General features: G+C 30.0%; 2 protein-coding genes across 4 annotated transcripts; both read left to right on the top strand.

Annotated features, from left to right (window-relative positions):
• The first annotated feature begins 1,599 nt into the window (after window positions 1-1,599).
• LOC109819211 (C2H2-like zinc finger protein) lies at window positions 1,600-7,843 on the top strand. Of its 3 annotated transcripts, none has more exons than XM_029270564.1 (10): window positions 1,600-1,861; window positions 2,510-2,638; window positions 2,945-3,081; window positions 3,217-3,261; window positions 3,343-3,396; window positions 3,800-3,901; window positions 4,008-4,211; window positions 5,020-5,105; window positions 6,190-7,181; window positions 7,300-7,843. In XM_029270564.1, the coding sequence occupies exons 1-10, from the start codon at window positions 1,615-1,617 to the stop codon at window positions 7,551-7,553; spliced, it is 2,250 nt and encodes a 749-aa protein (XP_029126397.1). In that variant the 5' UTR covers window positions 1,600-1,614; the 3' UTR covers window positions 7,554-7,843. The 3 variants fall into 3 exon arrangements, with proteins under 3 accessions (XP_029126397.1, XP_020240449.1, XP_082916201.1); XM_020384860.3 differs by having other exon boundaries at window positions 1,720-1,861; window positions 2,433-2,638; XM_083060075.1 differs by lacking the exon at window positions 1,600-1,861 and adding an exon at window positions 1,882-2,014 and having other exon boundaries at window positions 2,433-2,638.
• A 1,056-nt stretch (window positions 7,844-8,899) lies between these two features.
• LOC109806255 (uncharacterized) lies at window positions 8,900-10,185 on the top strand. The gene is made up of 2 exons (XM_020368632.3): window positions 8,900-9,081; window positions 9,225-10,185. Exon 2 carries the CDS (start codon window positions 9,237-9,239, stop codon window positions 9,972-9,974), a length of 738 nt encoding a protein of 245 aa, XP_020224221.1. The 5' UTR covers window positions 8,900-9,081; window positions 9,225-9,236; the 3' UTR covers window positions 9,975-10,185.
• The last annotated feature ends 8,589 nt before the right edge of the window (window positions 10,186-18,774 follow it).

Genomic DNA, 18,774 nt, shown 5'->3' with positions numbered 1-18,774 from the left:
TATTTACTGTTCACGTTCTAGAACAGGCCGTTTTGATTTCAGAACAGGCGGTTCCAAATTAAAAAATAACACATGACAAATGCATGGATCAGAACGGGCCGTTCCGGATTCAAAAAATGCAAATAAAAAGTGGAACCAGAACGGGCCGTTTTGAATTCGGAACGGGCCGTTCTGGCCTATAAATAAATTTTTTTAGTTTGATTTTTACTAATCAAATACTAAAGTTCAGAAACTAACATCAAATAATTAAATTTATTGAATATTAACATTGTAAATATAACAAAATAAATTTATTAAAATTCAATAAACAATAAAGATCAATGGTGGCAGAAACTGATTATGTTGTTCCGTAATGTTCATATCTGTTTTAATCCTGCTGGACTTTGACCACCCTTGAAAGTTCTCTTGAATTCTGGATTTGGCCACAAAGTTGGACCAGTGTAAGTAGGCCAATAATCTTCATGTCGGAGCTCTCCAAACTGTCTTTCGTATACTTTTGCAACTTATTGTAAGGTATATATGAGAGATATGTAAGTTTGATAATCGTGATGTGCATGTAAGTATGAAGCGAGTACATGCGAGCAAGAAATATGAACTTTTTGGAACTTGCCGCAATCACACCACATTACATTTAGCCTTACTGTAAATCTCTCAGCGAGTCATGCGAGCAAGGGATATGAACTTCCTAAAACTTGCTGCAATCATACCACATTTCATTTAGCCTTATTGTAAATTTCTCAGCGGGTCAAACTTCTCTCGGATGTTGCGTTTCTTCCAACTTTGTGACTAAATCTAGAACGTAAAAGAACTTTCAAGGGTCAGCCAAAGTCCAGCAGGATTAGAATAAAGATGGACATTAGATAATAATATAATTGTGTAAAAAATTGTTCCTATTGTCACGCTCCTGGTCACGCTACCATTGATCTTTATTGTTGTAATGAATTTTAATAAATTTATTTAGTTATATTTATAATGTTAATATTCAATAAATTTAATCACTTGATGGTAGTCTCTGAATTTTTGTATTTGATAAGTAAAAAAAAAAAAAGCCTGAATCTATAGGCCAGAACGGCCCATTCCAGATTCAGAACGGTCCGTTTCGGATTCGAAACGGTCCATTCTGGATTCAAAACGGTCCGTTCTAGAATGTAAACAGTAAAAAGTGCTAGTTGGGGAAATAAATTTGTACTTTTGCTTTTGGATAAATATTTTTTAAAATAGTGATGTAATTCATCATTTTTGTTTATCATGTTACGTCAACAACCGAATTTGAGGACATGGTGCCCAAATTGAAAGCGTTTTTGGGTGGACTACAACCCTTGTCTACGTTGTTGCCGTTTAATTCCATCCTGAAATGGACTGAAACGACGCTGACGTTTACCTGTAAACCACGTGCAGTTCCGCAAACAGGCACGTGCGGCTCACTCACTTCCTACCTCGGAATGAAGTGCTTGTGTTTAGTCATGTGACTGTGGAGAGTGGAGACCGAACATGAATTCAACACCACGCACCTTCACGCGCAACACGAGCGCGTAAGTGGAAATCTTCGCGGTGAAAAGAAAAGAAGTTAAACAATAATTAATTTAATATATTTTTATTAATTTCCTTATTATTATGTTTTTGAAGTTGTTGTTTCTTGTTAGAAACGCTTTTCGCCCTACTACAACTGCAGCGTGCAGGAACGACAGAGAGTTCTCTCTCTCTCTCTCTCTTAAACGCTATTTTCTCGCGTTTTCTCTGACGATTTTCTGTCCATCCAAACACTCTCAATCCCTTCGCAGCCGCTTGCGGTTCCTCTTCGGATCGTCACAAGAGAATCTCTTCGCCTTTCAACCGATCTCTTCATCGTCCTCTCTCTCTGGTGCGTGATCTGTTGTCACTTCACCTTACCTTCTCTAACTCCACAGTAGATCACGTTAATTGATATCGTTATATTATAGTTTTCTCCAAAAATAAATTTACCTTTCAGTGTTTGAATAGTTGAGGACATGAAAGAAAAGTTTGAATATATGAGGTAGCTTTATGTTTATGAGAGATCCTGTTAACACTGATCCATTCTTGTGTTCGATTTACTGATTCATAATTTGATTGATAAGGTTATGGCTATTTTGTTCTTATAAATGGAGAATGCGAGAACGTAAATTTCTTCGCCAATGGAGTGACGGAACAGAGTTATAGTGTAGTTTCTACATTGATCTATTGTGCCTTTGTGAAGTTTTGATGTGTTTTTATTTTTCTCTTTGAATTAATGTGTTGGGAGATTCAGTAGCTTGTGTCAATTGTCTAGCAATATGCAGTGTCTTGACAACTTTTGCTAGTTCCTTTGTAATTCAATTTGTTGAATATGTGTAGTTTCCTTCTTATTTTTCTATTTCCCTGTGATTTTAAATTTATTTACATGTTTACATGTAATATTTTATACTTTCTCGCAGTGGAATCTAGCAAAGTTTTGAATAGATGCCAGTTGCAAAACTCACGACCTCTGGCACTTCCGATTTCACGAAAACAGGTGATGGAAACGACTCTTTAGATACAATAATCAGACAAGCAATTGGAAAAGAGCCCTTACTTTCCTTTCCTAGGGCCGGTGACAGCCCAGTCCAGTGGATTCAATTACTTCATGCATTAGATCAGCAAGGTATTAGCAATTATTTGAGATTATATTTGAGGGTGAGGGTTCATTAAAGGCATTTATATGTAGCCTGTAATGATATGTTAGCCATGTGACTAAATGCAGCCTGCCTTAACAGTAAAATAAAAATCAATAAAAAGAGGAAAATAAAATGGTAATTTAGAATTGCTAGACTAGTGGTGCCTTTGTGCTGATCTATTCTAGGCTAGCAGAATTATATGTAAATGTATCATAAGTAGCTTTTAAGCTTGTATCTGTTGATTCTGATTCTAAACTCAGACATTCTGATAAAATATTTCATTTGTTTGACAGAACTTCCAGGGTGGCCTTTGCTCTCTCCTGTGAAGGTTCAGTTGCAAAAGTGCAACAAGTGTTCTCGAGAATTTTGCTCTACCATTAACTATAGAAGACATATACGTGTACAGCATCGGTTGAAAAAGCTTGATAAGGTTATCTTTTATAACATAATAGTAGAATTGATTATCTACCACATTGATTCTCTTAGTTCATGCTTTTTCCCTTTTTTGATATTTTATGGTTTGAAGTCTTCCTCATTTTTGTCCAATGCTTCTTACACATTGTAGGATTCTAAAAAAAATAGGGATCTTTTAGGAGCATATTGGGATAAGGTAACCTTTCATCATTGTGAATTTCAGTTATATGAGCAGTACATCTAGTTTTAATGTGCTAATATTCAATCATTTGTATAGCTCTCTGTAGAAGAGGCAAAGGAAGTTGTGTCATTCAAGAATGTAATGCTGGAGGTAATATCTTTTTGCTCCTTACCAGTCTGTTTGGTATAATGGAAATGGTGGGGAAATAGAGAAGAGGGAGAAAAAAAATAGGTGAGAAATGAAAAATTAGGGTTGTTTGGTTGTGTGAAAATAAGTGGGTAGAGAAATAAAAAGGTGAGTTGTAACATAATTGATTTCTTCTTGTCTGGAGATACTATCAATTATATCTTTTTTAAATTGTGAGTTGAATGTAGACGACACTGATTTCTATAATAGACGGATAAGAAACAGAGCTACAAATACAATGACGCTGCAGTCAATTTTGGTTTTCTTGTTTTCAGCTCTTATGGTTTTCCACTTTTCCTTTTGTCTCTCCTTAACTAATCAAAGTATCTTGCATTCTCGTTTCTCCCCTGTTGAAAATGCTTTGCAGGAAGTTCGAGGCTCTTCAATTTTAGAGGCTTTGATAACTCTTAGAAAACAAGGATTTTCTTCTCTTCCACAATATTATCTGAGGGCTGGTTCTGCCCTTTTGGTAGGAAACATTGTGTCGTCATGCTTATGCTTATCAATTATTTGTTGTGGCTATTTTTTTCTGGTACGTTCGTTTGGTATATTAACATTATCTAAATGTTATGCAGGATATTGTTCAATCCAGGCCGTCTAGTTTTCCCATATCTTCCCAAGAGTTGTTCAGTATCCTAGATGATTCTAGTGAAAAAACATTTTTGTGTGGATCAGCAGTGTCAATGCAAAGATATGTTTTCGATGGAGAGGCTGGAAAGATTGGTCTTGAACCCAAAAACCTCGTTGCTTGCACAAGTTTTTTGCTAGAGCAGAAATTGGTAATAGTTTTTCCTAACTTGAAAATCTGTTCTATTTATCTATAAACTTTTCCTCACATGCACTGGTGTGATTTTTTGAGTGTCTATAACTATAAGTTTTTTTGTTGTTTGTTTCATTGAATGGAATAATCTTGCATGATATTCGTTATATAAAGCGATGCTAGAGCCTTCACCAAATAGATTAGTTTGTACAAATGCATTCTTCATTTATAGCAAACATTAGCTGTGAGAACAAAACAGTAGTTATTCAATCAGATATTTTTTTATTTCTGCAATGAGATAAAATCAATTCCCATGATCATCTTATCTTTGCTTCTTCCCAAGGAAGGTTGTTCCACCCAACCATATTTTATTGTGTTGCTGGTCATGGAAATCATTTAAAAAATTGGTTTAGAAGTACACAACAGTCCGCCCTTCTATCCTGATTGAGAGTTTATATATGTCCACATTTACATAATAACATAGGTACCATTTTTCATAATTACACAAAGGAAGATTGAAGAGTTTTAGAGTAGAAAGGGAAAATTAATGTGAAACGATATGTCATCATCCAGGGCTGATGAAAAACCTATGCAATTCAATGTTGTCTCTTTTTAGGAATTGACACATGAATCAAGCACGTAGCTTGATATATGATTTGATTTTGAAGAAAAATGATGTGCTGGTGAAACCAGAATTCATGGCATATCCTGCTTGTACATATGCTTACATCAGACCTGATTCTATTCTAACTAACCCCAAAAGGGTGGTTTTCTTAATTAGCTTTTTAGATACAGTAATGATGAAATATGAATTTCCTTTCACATAGGTGAAAGCCTGGCTTGCTGACAAGGATGCTGAAGCATTGAGATGCCAGAAGCTGCTAGTGGAGGAGGAGGAAGCTGCTCAGAAAAGGTACATTTAGTGCTAGAACCAGTTTGTCCTTGAATCTATCCTTTTGTGGCACCTTTCACAATGCTTCCCTTATTCTGGTTCCTTTGTTCATATCAAGTCTTGTTGGTCTGCCCCAGCCCTGAGTGATTCTTGATTTTCATTTCAATGTTTAGGTTCTTGAGGAATGGTATAGATTACAGGGCAGTCACCTTGATTAAATGAAATTTAGGATTCAGAGTGAACCTGTTAGGATATAGAATAAAGGGAATTAGAATAGTTATTAGTTATAAATATCATGGGCTAGGCCCATCACATCTATAAATAGGAGGTTACTTGGTAGAGGGGAGGATTGAGATTTGTTTACATTTGTAAATTGAGCATTAGCTCTTTGTGAAAGGAGAAATCCTTTGTGAAGAGGAAACCCTTGGAGGAGATATTTCTCTCCTATTTTTTGTTCTTTTCAACATATTCAATAAAATCTTTCTTTTCTTTCTCTTTCCTAATTCTTGGTTCCTAACAGAACCCCTGACCATAACCCTCTTTTGATACCTGAAATAAGGGAATTCATATAACCATTGAATCAATGTAGCTGAAAAAATACATCCAAAAAAACCTAATTGGGTTTCATAGGCCCTGGTGTCATGAGAGAAACAAATTCACAAATGAAAAACAGGGATCAGGTTCTAAGAAAGATAGGGGTGTTATGATCACATTCACGCAGCATAACCAACTGCACAGACATAACATTGTAATGCAATAATTTTACTTTGTTTTTCCACTGTCTTGCTCGCTGGCTTTATGAATACTTCTAGGGACAATAATAGAGTCAAAATTGACATACGATGCTAATGTAATGACTTCTATTTCTCTTTCTTTAGTTTCATCTAAATTTTCTAGTGGCTTCTGTAACTTCTAATGTCCTATAATAAATAAAGTAAACTACATTATTTTTATTTTTTGGGTAGTTGATAAAATAATATTAGCTCTTTAAGTTGTTTATTTAGCAAAGCCAATAAGGTAGCAGAACTGCGGGTCAAGATTTACTATCTTGTAAACTATTCATGTATGAACAGGTTCTATATTTAATTTTTTGCCTTATTTATAGAAAAGCTGAGATTTTAGAGAAGAAACGCCTGAAAAAGCTTAGACAGAAAGAACACAAGGCAAGGGAACGACTTGAAGATGACTCAGAAATCAAAGGGAACATAAGCAGCACAGGGGAGGATGTATCGCCAACAAAAGCATCTCTGGGTACATTTGACTTTGATGCACGTAATCCAGATATATTTGCGGATCATTCTCCTCCACCACATGCAACTTCTGACTTCTTAGACACTAATGATGTTATAGAAGGGGATACACTGGCAGGGTATGATTGTGACACTGATCAGTATATAGAGCGACAGACATCAGGAGGATATAATCGCCGTTGCACAATAGCTGCCAGATGGCAAGGAATGCAAAAAGCACAGTGGGCTAGAGCCAATGGTCATGCAAGCCAGAATTCTCAAATGTGTAAGCTTGGAGTTGTTCAAAAACATGGAACCAACCGTGATCAAAGGGCAGCTTCTATAGCTAATGGGAGCAAGGTTTGGAGCCGGAAACCAAAACCAGAAACTAATGGGGTGGTTTTAAAAGCCAAACTGCAGACAGAACCAGACAAAGGCAAGAATCATGAAGTTTTGATAGGATCCGTATCTGTAAGTCTGGGTAATTGCAGCCATTCAGATGGTGATTTTGTGGCACCCCAGCGGGACTGCATGGTAGAGAATCTGGCCAAGCAGAATACTGCTCAGGAGAAGATAGTGAAACTCGATTCCTCTCAGGGAGGTAACAGTCGGTTAACAGTTAAGCTTTGGAGGCCGGTTAGCCAGCAAGGAACTAAAGATCCATTGCCACTTCAAAATGGTGGGACAGAAGCTGATGTAATTAATGGAAAATGTGATCAAAATTTGTCTGATCAAAGTAGTATAAGGTTGTGTAGTATAGATGGTAGTGATATTGGTTTTGGGAACTATTTTTCCCATACTGGGGCTAAAGTAAATTCGGAAAGCTTACGTCTATCCAGCCATGCTGCAAAAGCTTTTCTTGCACAAAGTAAGTTTTACCACTATATATTTACGTGTTTCTTCTATTTTATTGTACTGGTAGTGTGAATACCTGGCTTGGTCTTAATTTCGTTGATTTAATTAAAACAATTGTCATGCTGATGCAGGATGGAAAGAAGTTATCTCATCAAACCATGTGCAATTGGTTGTTACACCTGATTTTGAACCTCTCGGAGGCCAGCAGGTACTGAATCATGAACTACCAGCATCTCAATCTTCTAATGTGGACAGATGTAGCATTGTTGCAAATACAGAGAACCGGTTGCCTGCAACCTCTGGAGTGGCTAAATCCAAATCGAAAACGAAGCCTGAGAAGGGAATGAAGATAAAGTACATTCCCAAACAGAAAGCAGCAACGTAATATGAAGAAACAAATTTGAAATTGGGTTATTTAATTATGATGGCAGATATGCATAGATTGACTTCTCGCCAATTAATTTATTAGCAGAGGTTCCAGTTTTAACGATGGTCTTCTGTCAGAAAATTGAAGGTAGGTTTTGCCGGAAAGTCTTTTTATATTCCGTCCTTTTCCTTCAAATGATGCATAGGGGATTGTGCATTAAGTTTTTCTTTTCTTGTGGCATTTTTACCAATTTTTTGTGTAATAAATTTGTCTAGTTATCTTTATAAAATGGCATCCTCTTGTTTTTACTGTTACAACAACCCTCTCTCCCCCTCCCCCTCCTCCACCCCCCCCCCCCCCCCCCACAACCACCCTTCTCCTTTTTGGCATAATTGTCTATATATTTCAATAATTTTATTTCAATAATTTTGTTGCTTATATAATGAAAATCCCAAAATATTGTGCCCTGGCACTTTCTTTCTCTATCGTTTCTGTATTCTACTGTTTTATGGTGGCACGTCAAGGACTTTCATTTGGCGGATTTAATAGTTGCATAATCGTGTGAACATATCTTTTGGAGTTTTATACACTGAAAAAAAAAATTTGGTATTTCAAATGTTCAGAAAAAAGATTGTGTTTGAATAGATGTTTTTTTTTTTTTTTTTGTAGAGAGAATAGGTGTTTAATTAAACGTTTATTTTGCTTCAAAAAAAAAATTTAAACGTTTATTTAAAGAGTTTTATTTTAATGAATTTTTATCATAAATTAACTATAAATTTTCTTAAAATAAGATGAAAATAGTTGTTTTATTTGAATTTAAACAAGTTTCGTAAAAGTTCTTCCAGTCAGAAAACCTATATGTGCAATAAGGGATGTGGGGCAGTATCTATCGAAGCATGTTGCTAGTTTTTTTTATAAAAAAAACAAAAACAAAAACAAAAGTTATTTTAATTTTGAACCCCAAAATAATTTGTTTGGTAAGTACTTTTTATAAATTGTTTTCGTTATTTTTCCTCTTTTTTAATAAAATAAGTGTTTTAAATTTTGAAGAATTTTCCCAACGTATATTTGATCCAATTCTTAATTTAAGAAAAATAAAAGCTGGGTCAAATTTTCGATTTTAACTAGTCATCCTATTTTTGAAGTTGGTAACTATCCGAAACTTCTCTTCCATGTAAGCACAAAAAACTACATTTATGAGGCTACCCTTAATCCTTTCTCACAACAAAAAGTTGGTATCGAGGCCGCCGAATAGGCATCGCAGGCATCACATGGTGGAAAACATTCAATCAGTCACCAAGATATACAATTAATACCCACAATAAAGGACACGCGTCATAACTATAAACATAACTATGCCACGCACACCATCAACCTTACCTTTAAACTCACATAAACCTGCCATTTGTCCACCGTTTCCACCGCTTTATCCAATCTTATCTTCCTGCTTCTTCCCTTTCTTCTCGTCCCAATTTCACTGCTTATGTTTCCCCTCAATACCCATTTCCAAAATTCCGATCTTTGATGATCCGGTCAATTACCAAAGGTAAAAAGCTTACGTATTTTAAGTTTATTCTCATGCCATCACTTTAAGCATGTTCTCTTGAGAGTTGTTGATTGCTCGTAGTTAAAGAAAATTCAAATTGGCCCAACAAGGTAACTCTTCCTTCCATTCACAAATTTTCTCAGTAGCTGCACAGAATGTCAGGCGGTGTTGGTCCAACTGGCTGTGACATTAGCCTACCAAAAGAACAAGAAGTTAATCACAAAGAACAGCAAGACCATACAGTCAAGAATGTCCACAAACCCATCACCACGCCACTCAAGGCAGGCTTCCTCTCTTTCCGCCAACTGAATTGCTTGGCTTTGGTGATTGTTTTATCTTCCAGTGGCATGGTTAGCCTTGAAAACTTTGCTTTTGTGGTCTTCTCCATAGTTTACATGTACTTCATGTCAAAGGTTGCTTTCCCATCTCTTCACTCATCAAAGGAACCCTTAGTCTTCAACCCACAAAACAAGATCCTTCGCCTTTATGTGTTCATAGGAGCCATCATTGGACTTTATGCACCAATAGCTTATATCTTACAGGGAATATTTGAGGGAGATAAGGAAGGGATCAAAGCTGCTGCACCCCATGTTTTTCTCTTGGCCTGCCAAGTTTTCATGGAAGGGGTGGCATTCTCTGGCAGGTTCTCAACTCCAATAAGAGCTTTTGTGCCTGTCTTTTACAATTCAAGGAGGATTTTCACCATTGTGGATTGGCTTAGGAGCGAGATATACAAAGAGCACAGTGGGTCTGAATGGAGGATCTATGTTGGGAGAGCACTTGCTGTAGCTAATATGGCCTTCTGGTGTTTCAATTTGTTTGGATTTCTGTTGCCTGTTTATCTTCCAAAAGTTTTTAAGTTGTATTACTCTGGCCACAAAGAGGATGACTGATCAAGGAGGGTTGTTAATGTTTTCATAGAGTATCATGTAATTTTCTTTTCATGTGTAAGTTTAGGGTTTAGGGTTTTGGCCCTAATGTTTACTCCCTTCTCGGTGTGGCATATTATATTTTGTTGTTTGTTAATATTTTGATACAGTATCATGTAATTTTCTTTTCATGTGTAAGTTTTGAACAATGAGTTACTGTAGGTTTTGGCCGTAATGTTTACTCCCTCTTCGGTGTGGCATATTATATTTTGTTGTTCCAAATATTATTATTAGGGTGTGGGACTACTACATTTTATTTTTTTTAGCAATATTTTTTTTAATATTTGTGAAAATGTTATTATATATCGAATAAATATGTTATTTTGTAATTTATTTTAAATGTTACTATAGAATAACATTTTTTATTTTAATATTATTATTTTTAAAATTAAAGTTTTGCATCGAATAAAAATGTTACATAAATGTTAAAAATGTCACATAAATGTTATTCCATAAGTAACATTTTTTTTTATTTATTTTAATCTTATTATTTTTTAGTTATTTCTAAAATTAAAGTTTCATATAAAAAAATATATATTATATTTTTTATCTTTTATCTATGATTAAAATTTTAGTATAAATGATTTATAAAGGGTATATATAATCATAATGAATTTTTATATTTGATATACAATTAACAATAATTAATTAAAAATGTTTTAACTTTTTTTAAAAAGAATCTTAAAAGTTTAGGAGGCAAAAAATATAATAATTAATAATAAAATTTAAATTTAAATTAATTATTATTTAATAAAATTAATAAAAATTTAGTGATGTTATTAAAATGTTACAAAAACAAAAATATAATTTGATAATATTTAAAAAATGTTGCTTAATTATGTATTAAAAGTTTTTAGTAACATGTGTTATATACAACATTTAATAAAATGTTGCAAAATCAAATTAACAATATTTATATATAATTAAGTAATATTTTTTAAATATTACTAAAAGCTCTGTGTTGTAATGGGGTATGGGGTGTGTTATGGAATCTGTTGACCATTAGGAGTGATTAAATGGAATGGTTTAGAGTTTATTATATATTGGTTGTTGAATGGAACCAGTTGTCCATTAGGAATGATTATATTTAAATGGTTTAAATTTTAGAGTAGCAGGTTTTTTTTCCTTATTTAATAGAACTCGGAAATGATTAACAATGATTAAACTAAATTGTATAATACTTGCTTGTTTAATAGAATCAATTGACCATTAGTAATGATTAAATTTAATGGTCAAATCGTTTGATTTTAGTGTCTGTTCCTGTTTGATAAGGATACACACTTCAATTTGTCTTGTAGCGGGTCTGATCCTGGGTCTCGGTCTTCTCGTTCCTATCCGGGTAGTTCGAAGTGAGGGGGGGTGTGCCTGCAAAGACACTCCGACGCTCAAGTAAGTGCTCGGCGTAATAAATGCGGTAGTTGAAAAGCTAATTACGTACCTCATTGGGGTCCTATTTATAACGATTGTTATTGGGCCGTGATTAGGGACTGGGTCCCGGAAAATTAGGGGACTAAACCGGCGCATTATGTTAAATAATATCTCCTTAATTGGCTTGGTAAAATCCGCAACATGACCGAGCACACCAACATACTCGGTTTGGGTAATGAGTGGTCGGTGGTCTCGGAGTAAGTAATCGGGTCGGTCGGGTCGGATGACTTGTATTCGGCCAGGTCGGCTACTATCCGATATAGTGTCCTTTGTTATTGCATGGTCAGATTTAGGGTGTAGGGTTCATTTCTGTTTAATGAAATTAGTTGGTTACTAGGAGTGATTAAGCTAAATGGTTTAAAGTTTAGGTTTGTATGGAGTATCAAGTTTTTTTCCCCTTTATTTAATAGAACTAGTTGTCCAGTAGCGATGATTAAATTAAATGGTTTACTACTTACTTGTTTAATAGAATCAATGGGTCATTAGGAGTGATTAAATTTTAATGGTCAAGTCATTTGATTTTAGTCCTTTGTTATTGCATGGCCATTTTTTCTCAAACTAGCATTCATTTTGAAGTTGCATGTAGTACCCACCAGGATTATGAGTCAATTGTTGCAAATGGAATTGTTGGAAATGCTTGGCATAAAAATAAAAGGAGTGTTTTGCATCTCTTTTGTAGGTCTCCTTGGTTTAAGATTTTTGGGAGTATCATCACGAGAAAAAAAAAACTTGAAGCCAGAGTTAAAGGACTTGTGAAGTACTTAGAAAATGGGGATTCTTGTAACAAAAAATTCTTGCATGTATATGAGTCGAGGAAGAGTAGATTAAACTTGGTAGTAGGAACATCAAGTTTCTCCATACAACCCAAACAATGTTGAAATAAAGAAAAATAAGATCCATACCCAAACAATGATATTGATTCTCCTCTTAGGACGGCAGTGCATAGAAGATAAAATTCATCAAGAAGAAGTAGTGAAAATTTTTAAAAACCTTCTTGGTAATTTAGAAGCAATTCAACATGGTATCTTTATTCCTTGTTAGTAGCTTATCATTTCATGAAGTTAATTATATTAGTGCTTCGGTGACCAAGGTTTTCATGGTCATCATAAGTATGGAGTGCGATAAAATTCCAGACATAATATATCAATAAGTAGTTACCATGTTTTGGGATGACCATGTTAGATATAATACATCAATCTAAACGTTATAAATAGATTGAAACATATTCATATCACAATGGAAGCAAGAAAAAGAATCACAAAAGACTAACTTCCAACCATTTCAGCCATTGTTATTTATTTTGATCTTAGTTCTAGTTCATGTCTAAATCTCTTCTTAACAATTCCAAACCTTCACTTTCAATATACAATAGTGTTGTATGTTATAATTAAGAGCAAATTTAGGGACTCAAAGGAAGAATAACACACTTTTTATATAGAGTTTTGACCATCACAAAACTCGACAAAAATCCTCTACATACAAGATAATGTGTATATCCACATAGTTATTGTAAGGATAATGGGTTGAAATTAAATTGATAATGGATCACATTAAAAAATAACTTCCTCATTAAAATAAGTATTTTTAGACTAAAAATATTCTTATCAACCAAAGAGCATGTCTATTGATATTAAGAAGGAAGTAACTAAAAGACTATAATTTCCACCACTATCACCATTATTGTTGTCACATGACAACAATGAGATAGGTGGTGGTAGTAGTAGCTACAACGATGACAATGATGGTGGTGAGAGGAACGATGTTATTATTATTATTATCATTTTCACTACTTTCACCAACATCATTGTTGTTATAGCCGTCAACACTATTGTTGTTGTCCTTCCAAATGATAGACTTCTAAACTTTGCTATTGAACAATACAGTTTCATGATTTTTTTTTCAGGACTCAACAAGTAAAGAAATAAGAAGGTTTTGTGAAGATATTGGACAATTGGTTAAAATAGAAGTTGAGCACTCCACTTTAGAGTTTGGAAGTTTGTTTCGAGATTTAATAAAGAAAAGGGATAAGAAGATTTTGTGAAGATATTGGACAGGTGGTTAATACCAAAGTTGACTCAACTTTGGTATTTGAATTGCATCCTTTGATACTAGGATGTTTTGTGCCTTTGTGTCTTAAGGTATTACCCTTTAGATAAGGCTTCGATATGCATTAATCATAGTCAATATCAAGGAGTTAATGTCTACGATTCAAATTTTAACATACTCTGAGAAACAATAATGTTTGTGTTAATCTTTTAATCAAACTAAGTATGAATTTTGGTACTACACTACTATAATTTTTCCATACTCTTGTAAATACTTAGTAGATGTCATGGAAGTGTAGTTTGAAGTTGTAATTTTTCTAGTTTTGTTATGGTTATCTTTCATTACCAAAAAAAAAAAAAAACTCACCATTTAATTTGCATAATTATTTACCAATTATGTCTTGATAATTTATGGTAAATTAAAATTATGTATTTGCATAATTAATTAAAATCTTAAAAAGAAAAGAAACGTGATTTGCATCATAGAATAATGAGGTGATTTAAATATTATCTAATGAAGACAAATATATATAACTAATTATCGTTATCTTTCAATAAATAATTAAATGACTAGTAATTATTAATTTTTATATGTTATTTTCTAACAATTATTATGAGTACTAAAATGAATAAATTTTGTAAAATACTCTCGAATCCTTATTATAAGGCATAATTTAAAAAGAATTGTTGGTCCTTTATATAAGATATTTTACAATTTTTTTTTATAGAGCATTAATTTATTTTTTATTGTTTACTCTTTTTAAAGACCGTGAGTGTATGCGTTTCTCTCTCACACTTTTTTAGAATCTTCAATGGTCATTAATCATTTTTATTAGCAGTGGTGTTTAAGTCTTTATATAAATTATCCCGTTAATGAATTTTTTAATGAAATCAATTAACATAACTATTTATATTGATTTATGTGGCTCAAATAAAAATATCTCATAATAAGGATTGAAGGGAGTAATATATATTAAAATTTTATATATTCGTAAATATTAAAATGCATATAAAATATTAAAATTATAATTTTATATATAAACTATAAGTTAATATATGTAATAATTCAATATATATATATATATATATATATATATATATATATATATTAATTTGATTGATTGTTTGTAGCAATTTTAAAACTTTTATTCGAATATTTAATTAAAATATCTTAAAAATAATAATGCAAATTGTTTAAATGTGTGGTGATTTAACGTCAATGTAATTAAGGCAATTAAGCGCAAGATTATTAAATATATTTTGAGTCTTTAAACTTTAATTTAATTTTTTTAAATAAAAAATTAAATTTTAAATTTTATTAAATATTAATTATTTTTTAATGTTGTATCATACTTAATATTATAATTTAAAAAAAAAACTCGATTTTAACAGTTAGTGGGGCAAATTTAAGTTTTTCAGAAGTGTATTTAATATAAGCTGGGTTTAATTATGTTAGTCAACAATAATATTTTATCTGTAATTGTAATTTTGATTTCCTAATTTAATATAATAATAGACAATGTTTAAGATTCAAATTTTAACATGAGAAACAAAAATGTTTGTGTTGATCTTTTAGGCATGCTAAGTATAAGCTTTGGTACAGCATTACTATAATTTCTTCGTACTCTTGTAAATACTAAGTTGATGTCATGAGAGTGTAGTTTGAGGTCGAAATTTTTCTAGTTTTGTTATGGTTATCTTTCATTACCCAAAAAAAAAACCCATCATTTAATATTATTTTAGTTAAAATATACTTTTAAATTTTATTTATCATAAAATCAGGAAACAGATTAAAATTTAATTTAAATATTATATTATTTAATTAATATTAAATTATGATCAATGTTATAGTTTTAACAATTAAAAAATAAAAAATAAAAAATCAATAAATTTCAGGTTTTTCAAAATTAAAAAGGACTAAAATTAGATTTAAAATTAGGAAATCAAAATTACAATTACAGATAAAATATTATTGTTGACTAACATAATTAATCCCAGCTTATATTAAATACACTTTTGAAAAAATTAAATATGCCCTACTAACTGTTAAAATCGAGTTAAAAAAATCATAATATTAATTATGATACAATATTAAATAATAATTAATATTTGATAAATTAAAATTAAATTTTTATTTTTAAAAAATTAAATTAAAAATTTTAAAGACTAAAAATATATTTAATAATCTTATTAATTACATTAAAACACCAAATTTAAACAATTTGTTTTATTTGTCGTATATCAACGTATATTGACGCTCTCTTATTTCTAAGATATTTTTATTGAATATCCAAAAATCAATTAAAATAATATATATATATATATATATATGATGAGGGATCATTTTACTCCAAGAGTAAGTCTATCTAGACTTACTTTGTTCAATAACTCATGTTTTACATCAAATTTTAACGATCCAACCGTTCAATTTAAAGTTCTTAATACATAAATCAAATCTATAAATTTATAAAAAATCTGAAAATCATTTGATACTTATTTCATTAATTCAAATTGACGGATAATCATAAAATTATTTTATACATTAATTTGAATTAATAAAACGAAGTATTAAATAATTTTTAAATTTTCTAAAAATTTGCAGATTTGATATATGCATTAAGAACTTTAAATTGAACGGTTAGATCGTTAAAATTTGATGTAGAACATGAATTATTGAACGGAATAAGTCTAAGTAAACTTACTCCTGTAATAAAAGGATCCATCCTCTCTCTCTCTCTCTCTCTCTATATATATATATATATATTAATTTTGAATTATTGCATATATTAATTTATAGTTTATATATTAAATTATAAATTCATTTTAAAAAATTTAAGTATATAATTTTAATATTTTATATGCATTTTAATATTTACGAATATATAAAATTTTAATATATGTTACCCCTCCAATCCATATTATGAGACATTTTTAATCGAATCACATGAATTGGTTGATTTTATTAAAGAAATTATTAATAGAAGAGTTCTTATAAAGACTTAAGCATCAATATCAATAAAAATGACAAATGATAATTGAAGATTTTAAAAGATAAAAGAAAACGACTCACAATCTTTAATAAGAGTAAACAATGAAAATAAATTAATATTTTATAAAAAAATTGTAAAATTTCTTATATAAAAGACCATCAAATCTTTTTAAATTATGTCTTAGGATAAAAATTAGAGAGAGTATTATATAAAATTTATTCATTTTGGCACTCATAATAATTATTAAAAAATAACATATCAAAATTAATAATTATTAGTCATTTAATTATTTATTAAAAGTTAACGATAATTAATTATATATAATTATTAATTAGGTAATATTTAAATCACCTTATTATCCTTAATTTAGACCATGTAACGTGATGTAAATCACTTCTCTTTTTCTTTTTAAGATTTTTTAATTAATTATGCAAATACAAAATTTTAATTTATCATAAATTATCAAGACATAATTGGTAAATAATTATACTTTTAAAATATACTTTTCTTTTATCTTTTAAAATCTTCAATTATCATTTGTCATTTTTATTGATATTGATGCTTAAGTCTTTATAAGAACTCTTCTATTAATAAATTCTTTAATAAAATCAACCAATTCATGTGATTCGATTAAAAATGTCTCATAATATGGATTAGAGGGGTAATATATATTAAAATTTTATAAATTCGTAAATATTAAAATGCATATAAAATATTAAAATTATATACTTAAAATTTTTAAAATGAATTTATAATTTAATATATAAACTATAAGTTAATATATGCAATAATTCAAAATTAATATATATATATATATATATAGAGAGAGAGAGAGGATGGATCCTTTTATTACAGGAGTAAGTTTACTTAGACTTATTCCGTTCAATAATTCATGTTCTACATCAAATTTTAACGATCTAACCGTTCAATTTAAAGTTCTTAATGCATATATCAAATCTGCAAATTTTTAGAAAATTTAAAAATTATTTAATACTTCGTTTTATTAATTCAAATTAATGTATAAAATAATTTTATGATTATCCGTCAATTTGAATTAATGAAATAAGTATCAAATGATTTTCAGATTTTTTATAAATTTATAGATTTGATTTATGTATTAAGAACTTTAAATTGAACGGTTGGATCGTTAAAATTTGATGTAAAACATGAGTTATTGAACAAAGTAAGTCTAGATAGACTTACTCTTGGAGTAAAATGATCCCTTATCATATATATATATATATATATATATATATATATATATATATATTATTTTAATTGATTTTTGGATATTCAATAAAAATATCTTAGAAATAAGAGAGCGTCAATATACGTTGATATACGACAAATAAAACAAATTGTTTAAATGTGGTGTTTTAATGTAATTAATAAGATTATTAAATATATTTTTAGTCTTTAAAATTTTTAATTTAATTTTTTTAAAATAAAAATTTAATTTTAATTTATCAAATATTAATTATTATTTAATATTGTATCATAATTAATATTATGATTTTTTTAACTCGATTTTAACAGTTAGTAGGGCATATATAATTTTTTCAAAAGTGTATTTAATATAAGCTGGGATTAATTATGTTAGTCAACAATAATATTTTATCTGTAATTGTAATTTTGATTTCCTAATTTTAAATCTAATTTTAGTCCTTTTTAATTTTGAAAAACCTGAAATTTATTGATTTTTTATTTTTTATTTTTTAATTGTTAAAACTATAACATTGATCATAATTTAATATTAATTAAATAATATAATATTTAAATTACATTTTAATCTGTTTCCTGATTTTATGATAAATAAAATTTAAAAGTATATTTTAACTAAAATAATATTAAATATTAATTATATGTCTTTCATTTAATATAAAAAAATGCTACTAAAAGTAATTATAATCAACAATTCAACACTATAATTAACGGACGAATTGCACGTTTCATAAAATTAAAAAACTGTAATTACAAAATTAAAAATTGAATGACGAAAATTATGAAAGAAATATCATCAAGGGAATAAAAGTAAGATTTAGCTTAATTTTCTATAACTGCATATCCAGCTGTACAATGAAACAATCCTGTAATTTAGCGTATTTATTTAATGTAAATTAGCATACAAAATATATTTCATGTCTTGTAAATTATTTTTAAAATTAAAAATTAATAAAAATGATATAATAATAGATAATTATTAAAAATACAGATAATTATGAAATAAAATTGTTAAAAAAATAATTTTAAAAGTAAAATTACACAATATCGGTGAGTTATTTTCAGGTGCTTGGTGGGAAT

Source organism: Cajanus cajan, chromosome 7 (assembly GCF_000230855.2).
Source record: "Cajanus cajan strain Asha chromosome 7, NIPB_CcT2T_4, whole genome shotgun sequence".
Classification (NCBI taxonomy): Eukaryota; Viridiplantae; Streptophyta; class Magnoliopsida; order Fabales; family Fabaceae; genus Cajanus; species Cajanus cajan.
This window is presented reverse-complemented; position numbering and strand designations above follow the sequence as displayed.

Bases quoted from the DNA above. Each gene is read 5' to 3' on its own strand.
- LOC109819211 (XM_029270564.1), top strand. From the start codon at position 1,615: ATGTTTTTGAAGTTGTTGTTTCTTGTTAGAAACGCTTTTCGCCCTACT. The intron at 5,106-6,189 runs GTACATTTAGTG...CCTTATTTATAG, and splicing joins GAGGAAGCTGCTCAGAAAAG to AAAAGCTGAGATTTTAGAGA. The intron at 7,182-7,299 runs GTAAGTTTTACC...ATGCTGATGCAG, and splicing joins AAAAGCTTTTCTTGCACAAA to GATGGAAAGAAGTTATCTCA.
- LOC109806255 (XM_020368632.3), top strand. From the start codon at position 9,237: ATGTCAGGCGGTGTTGGTCCAACTGGCTGTGACATTAGCCTACCAAAA.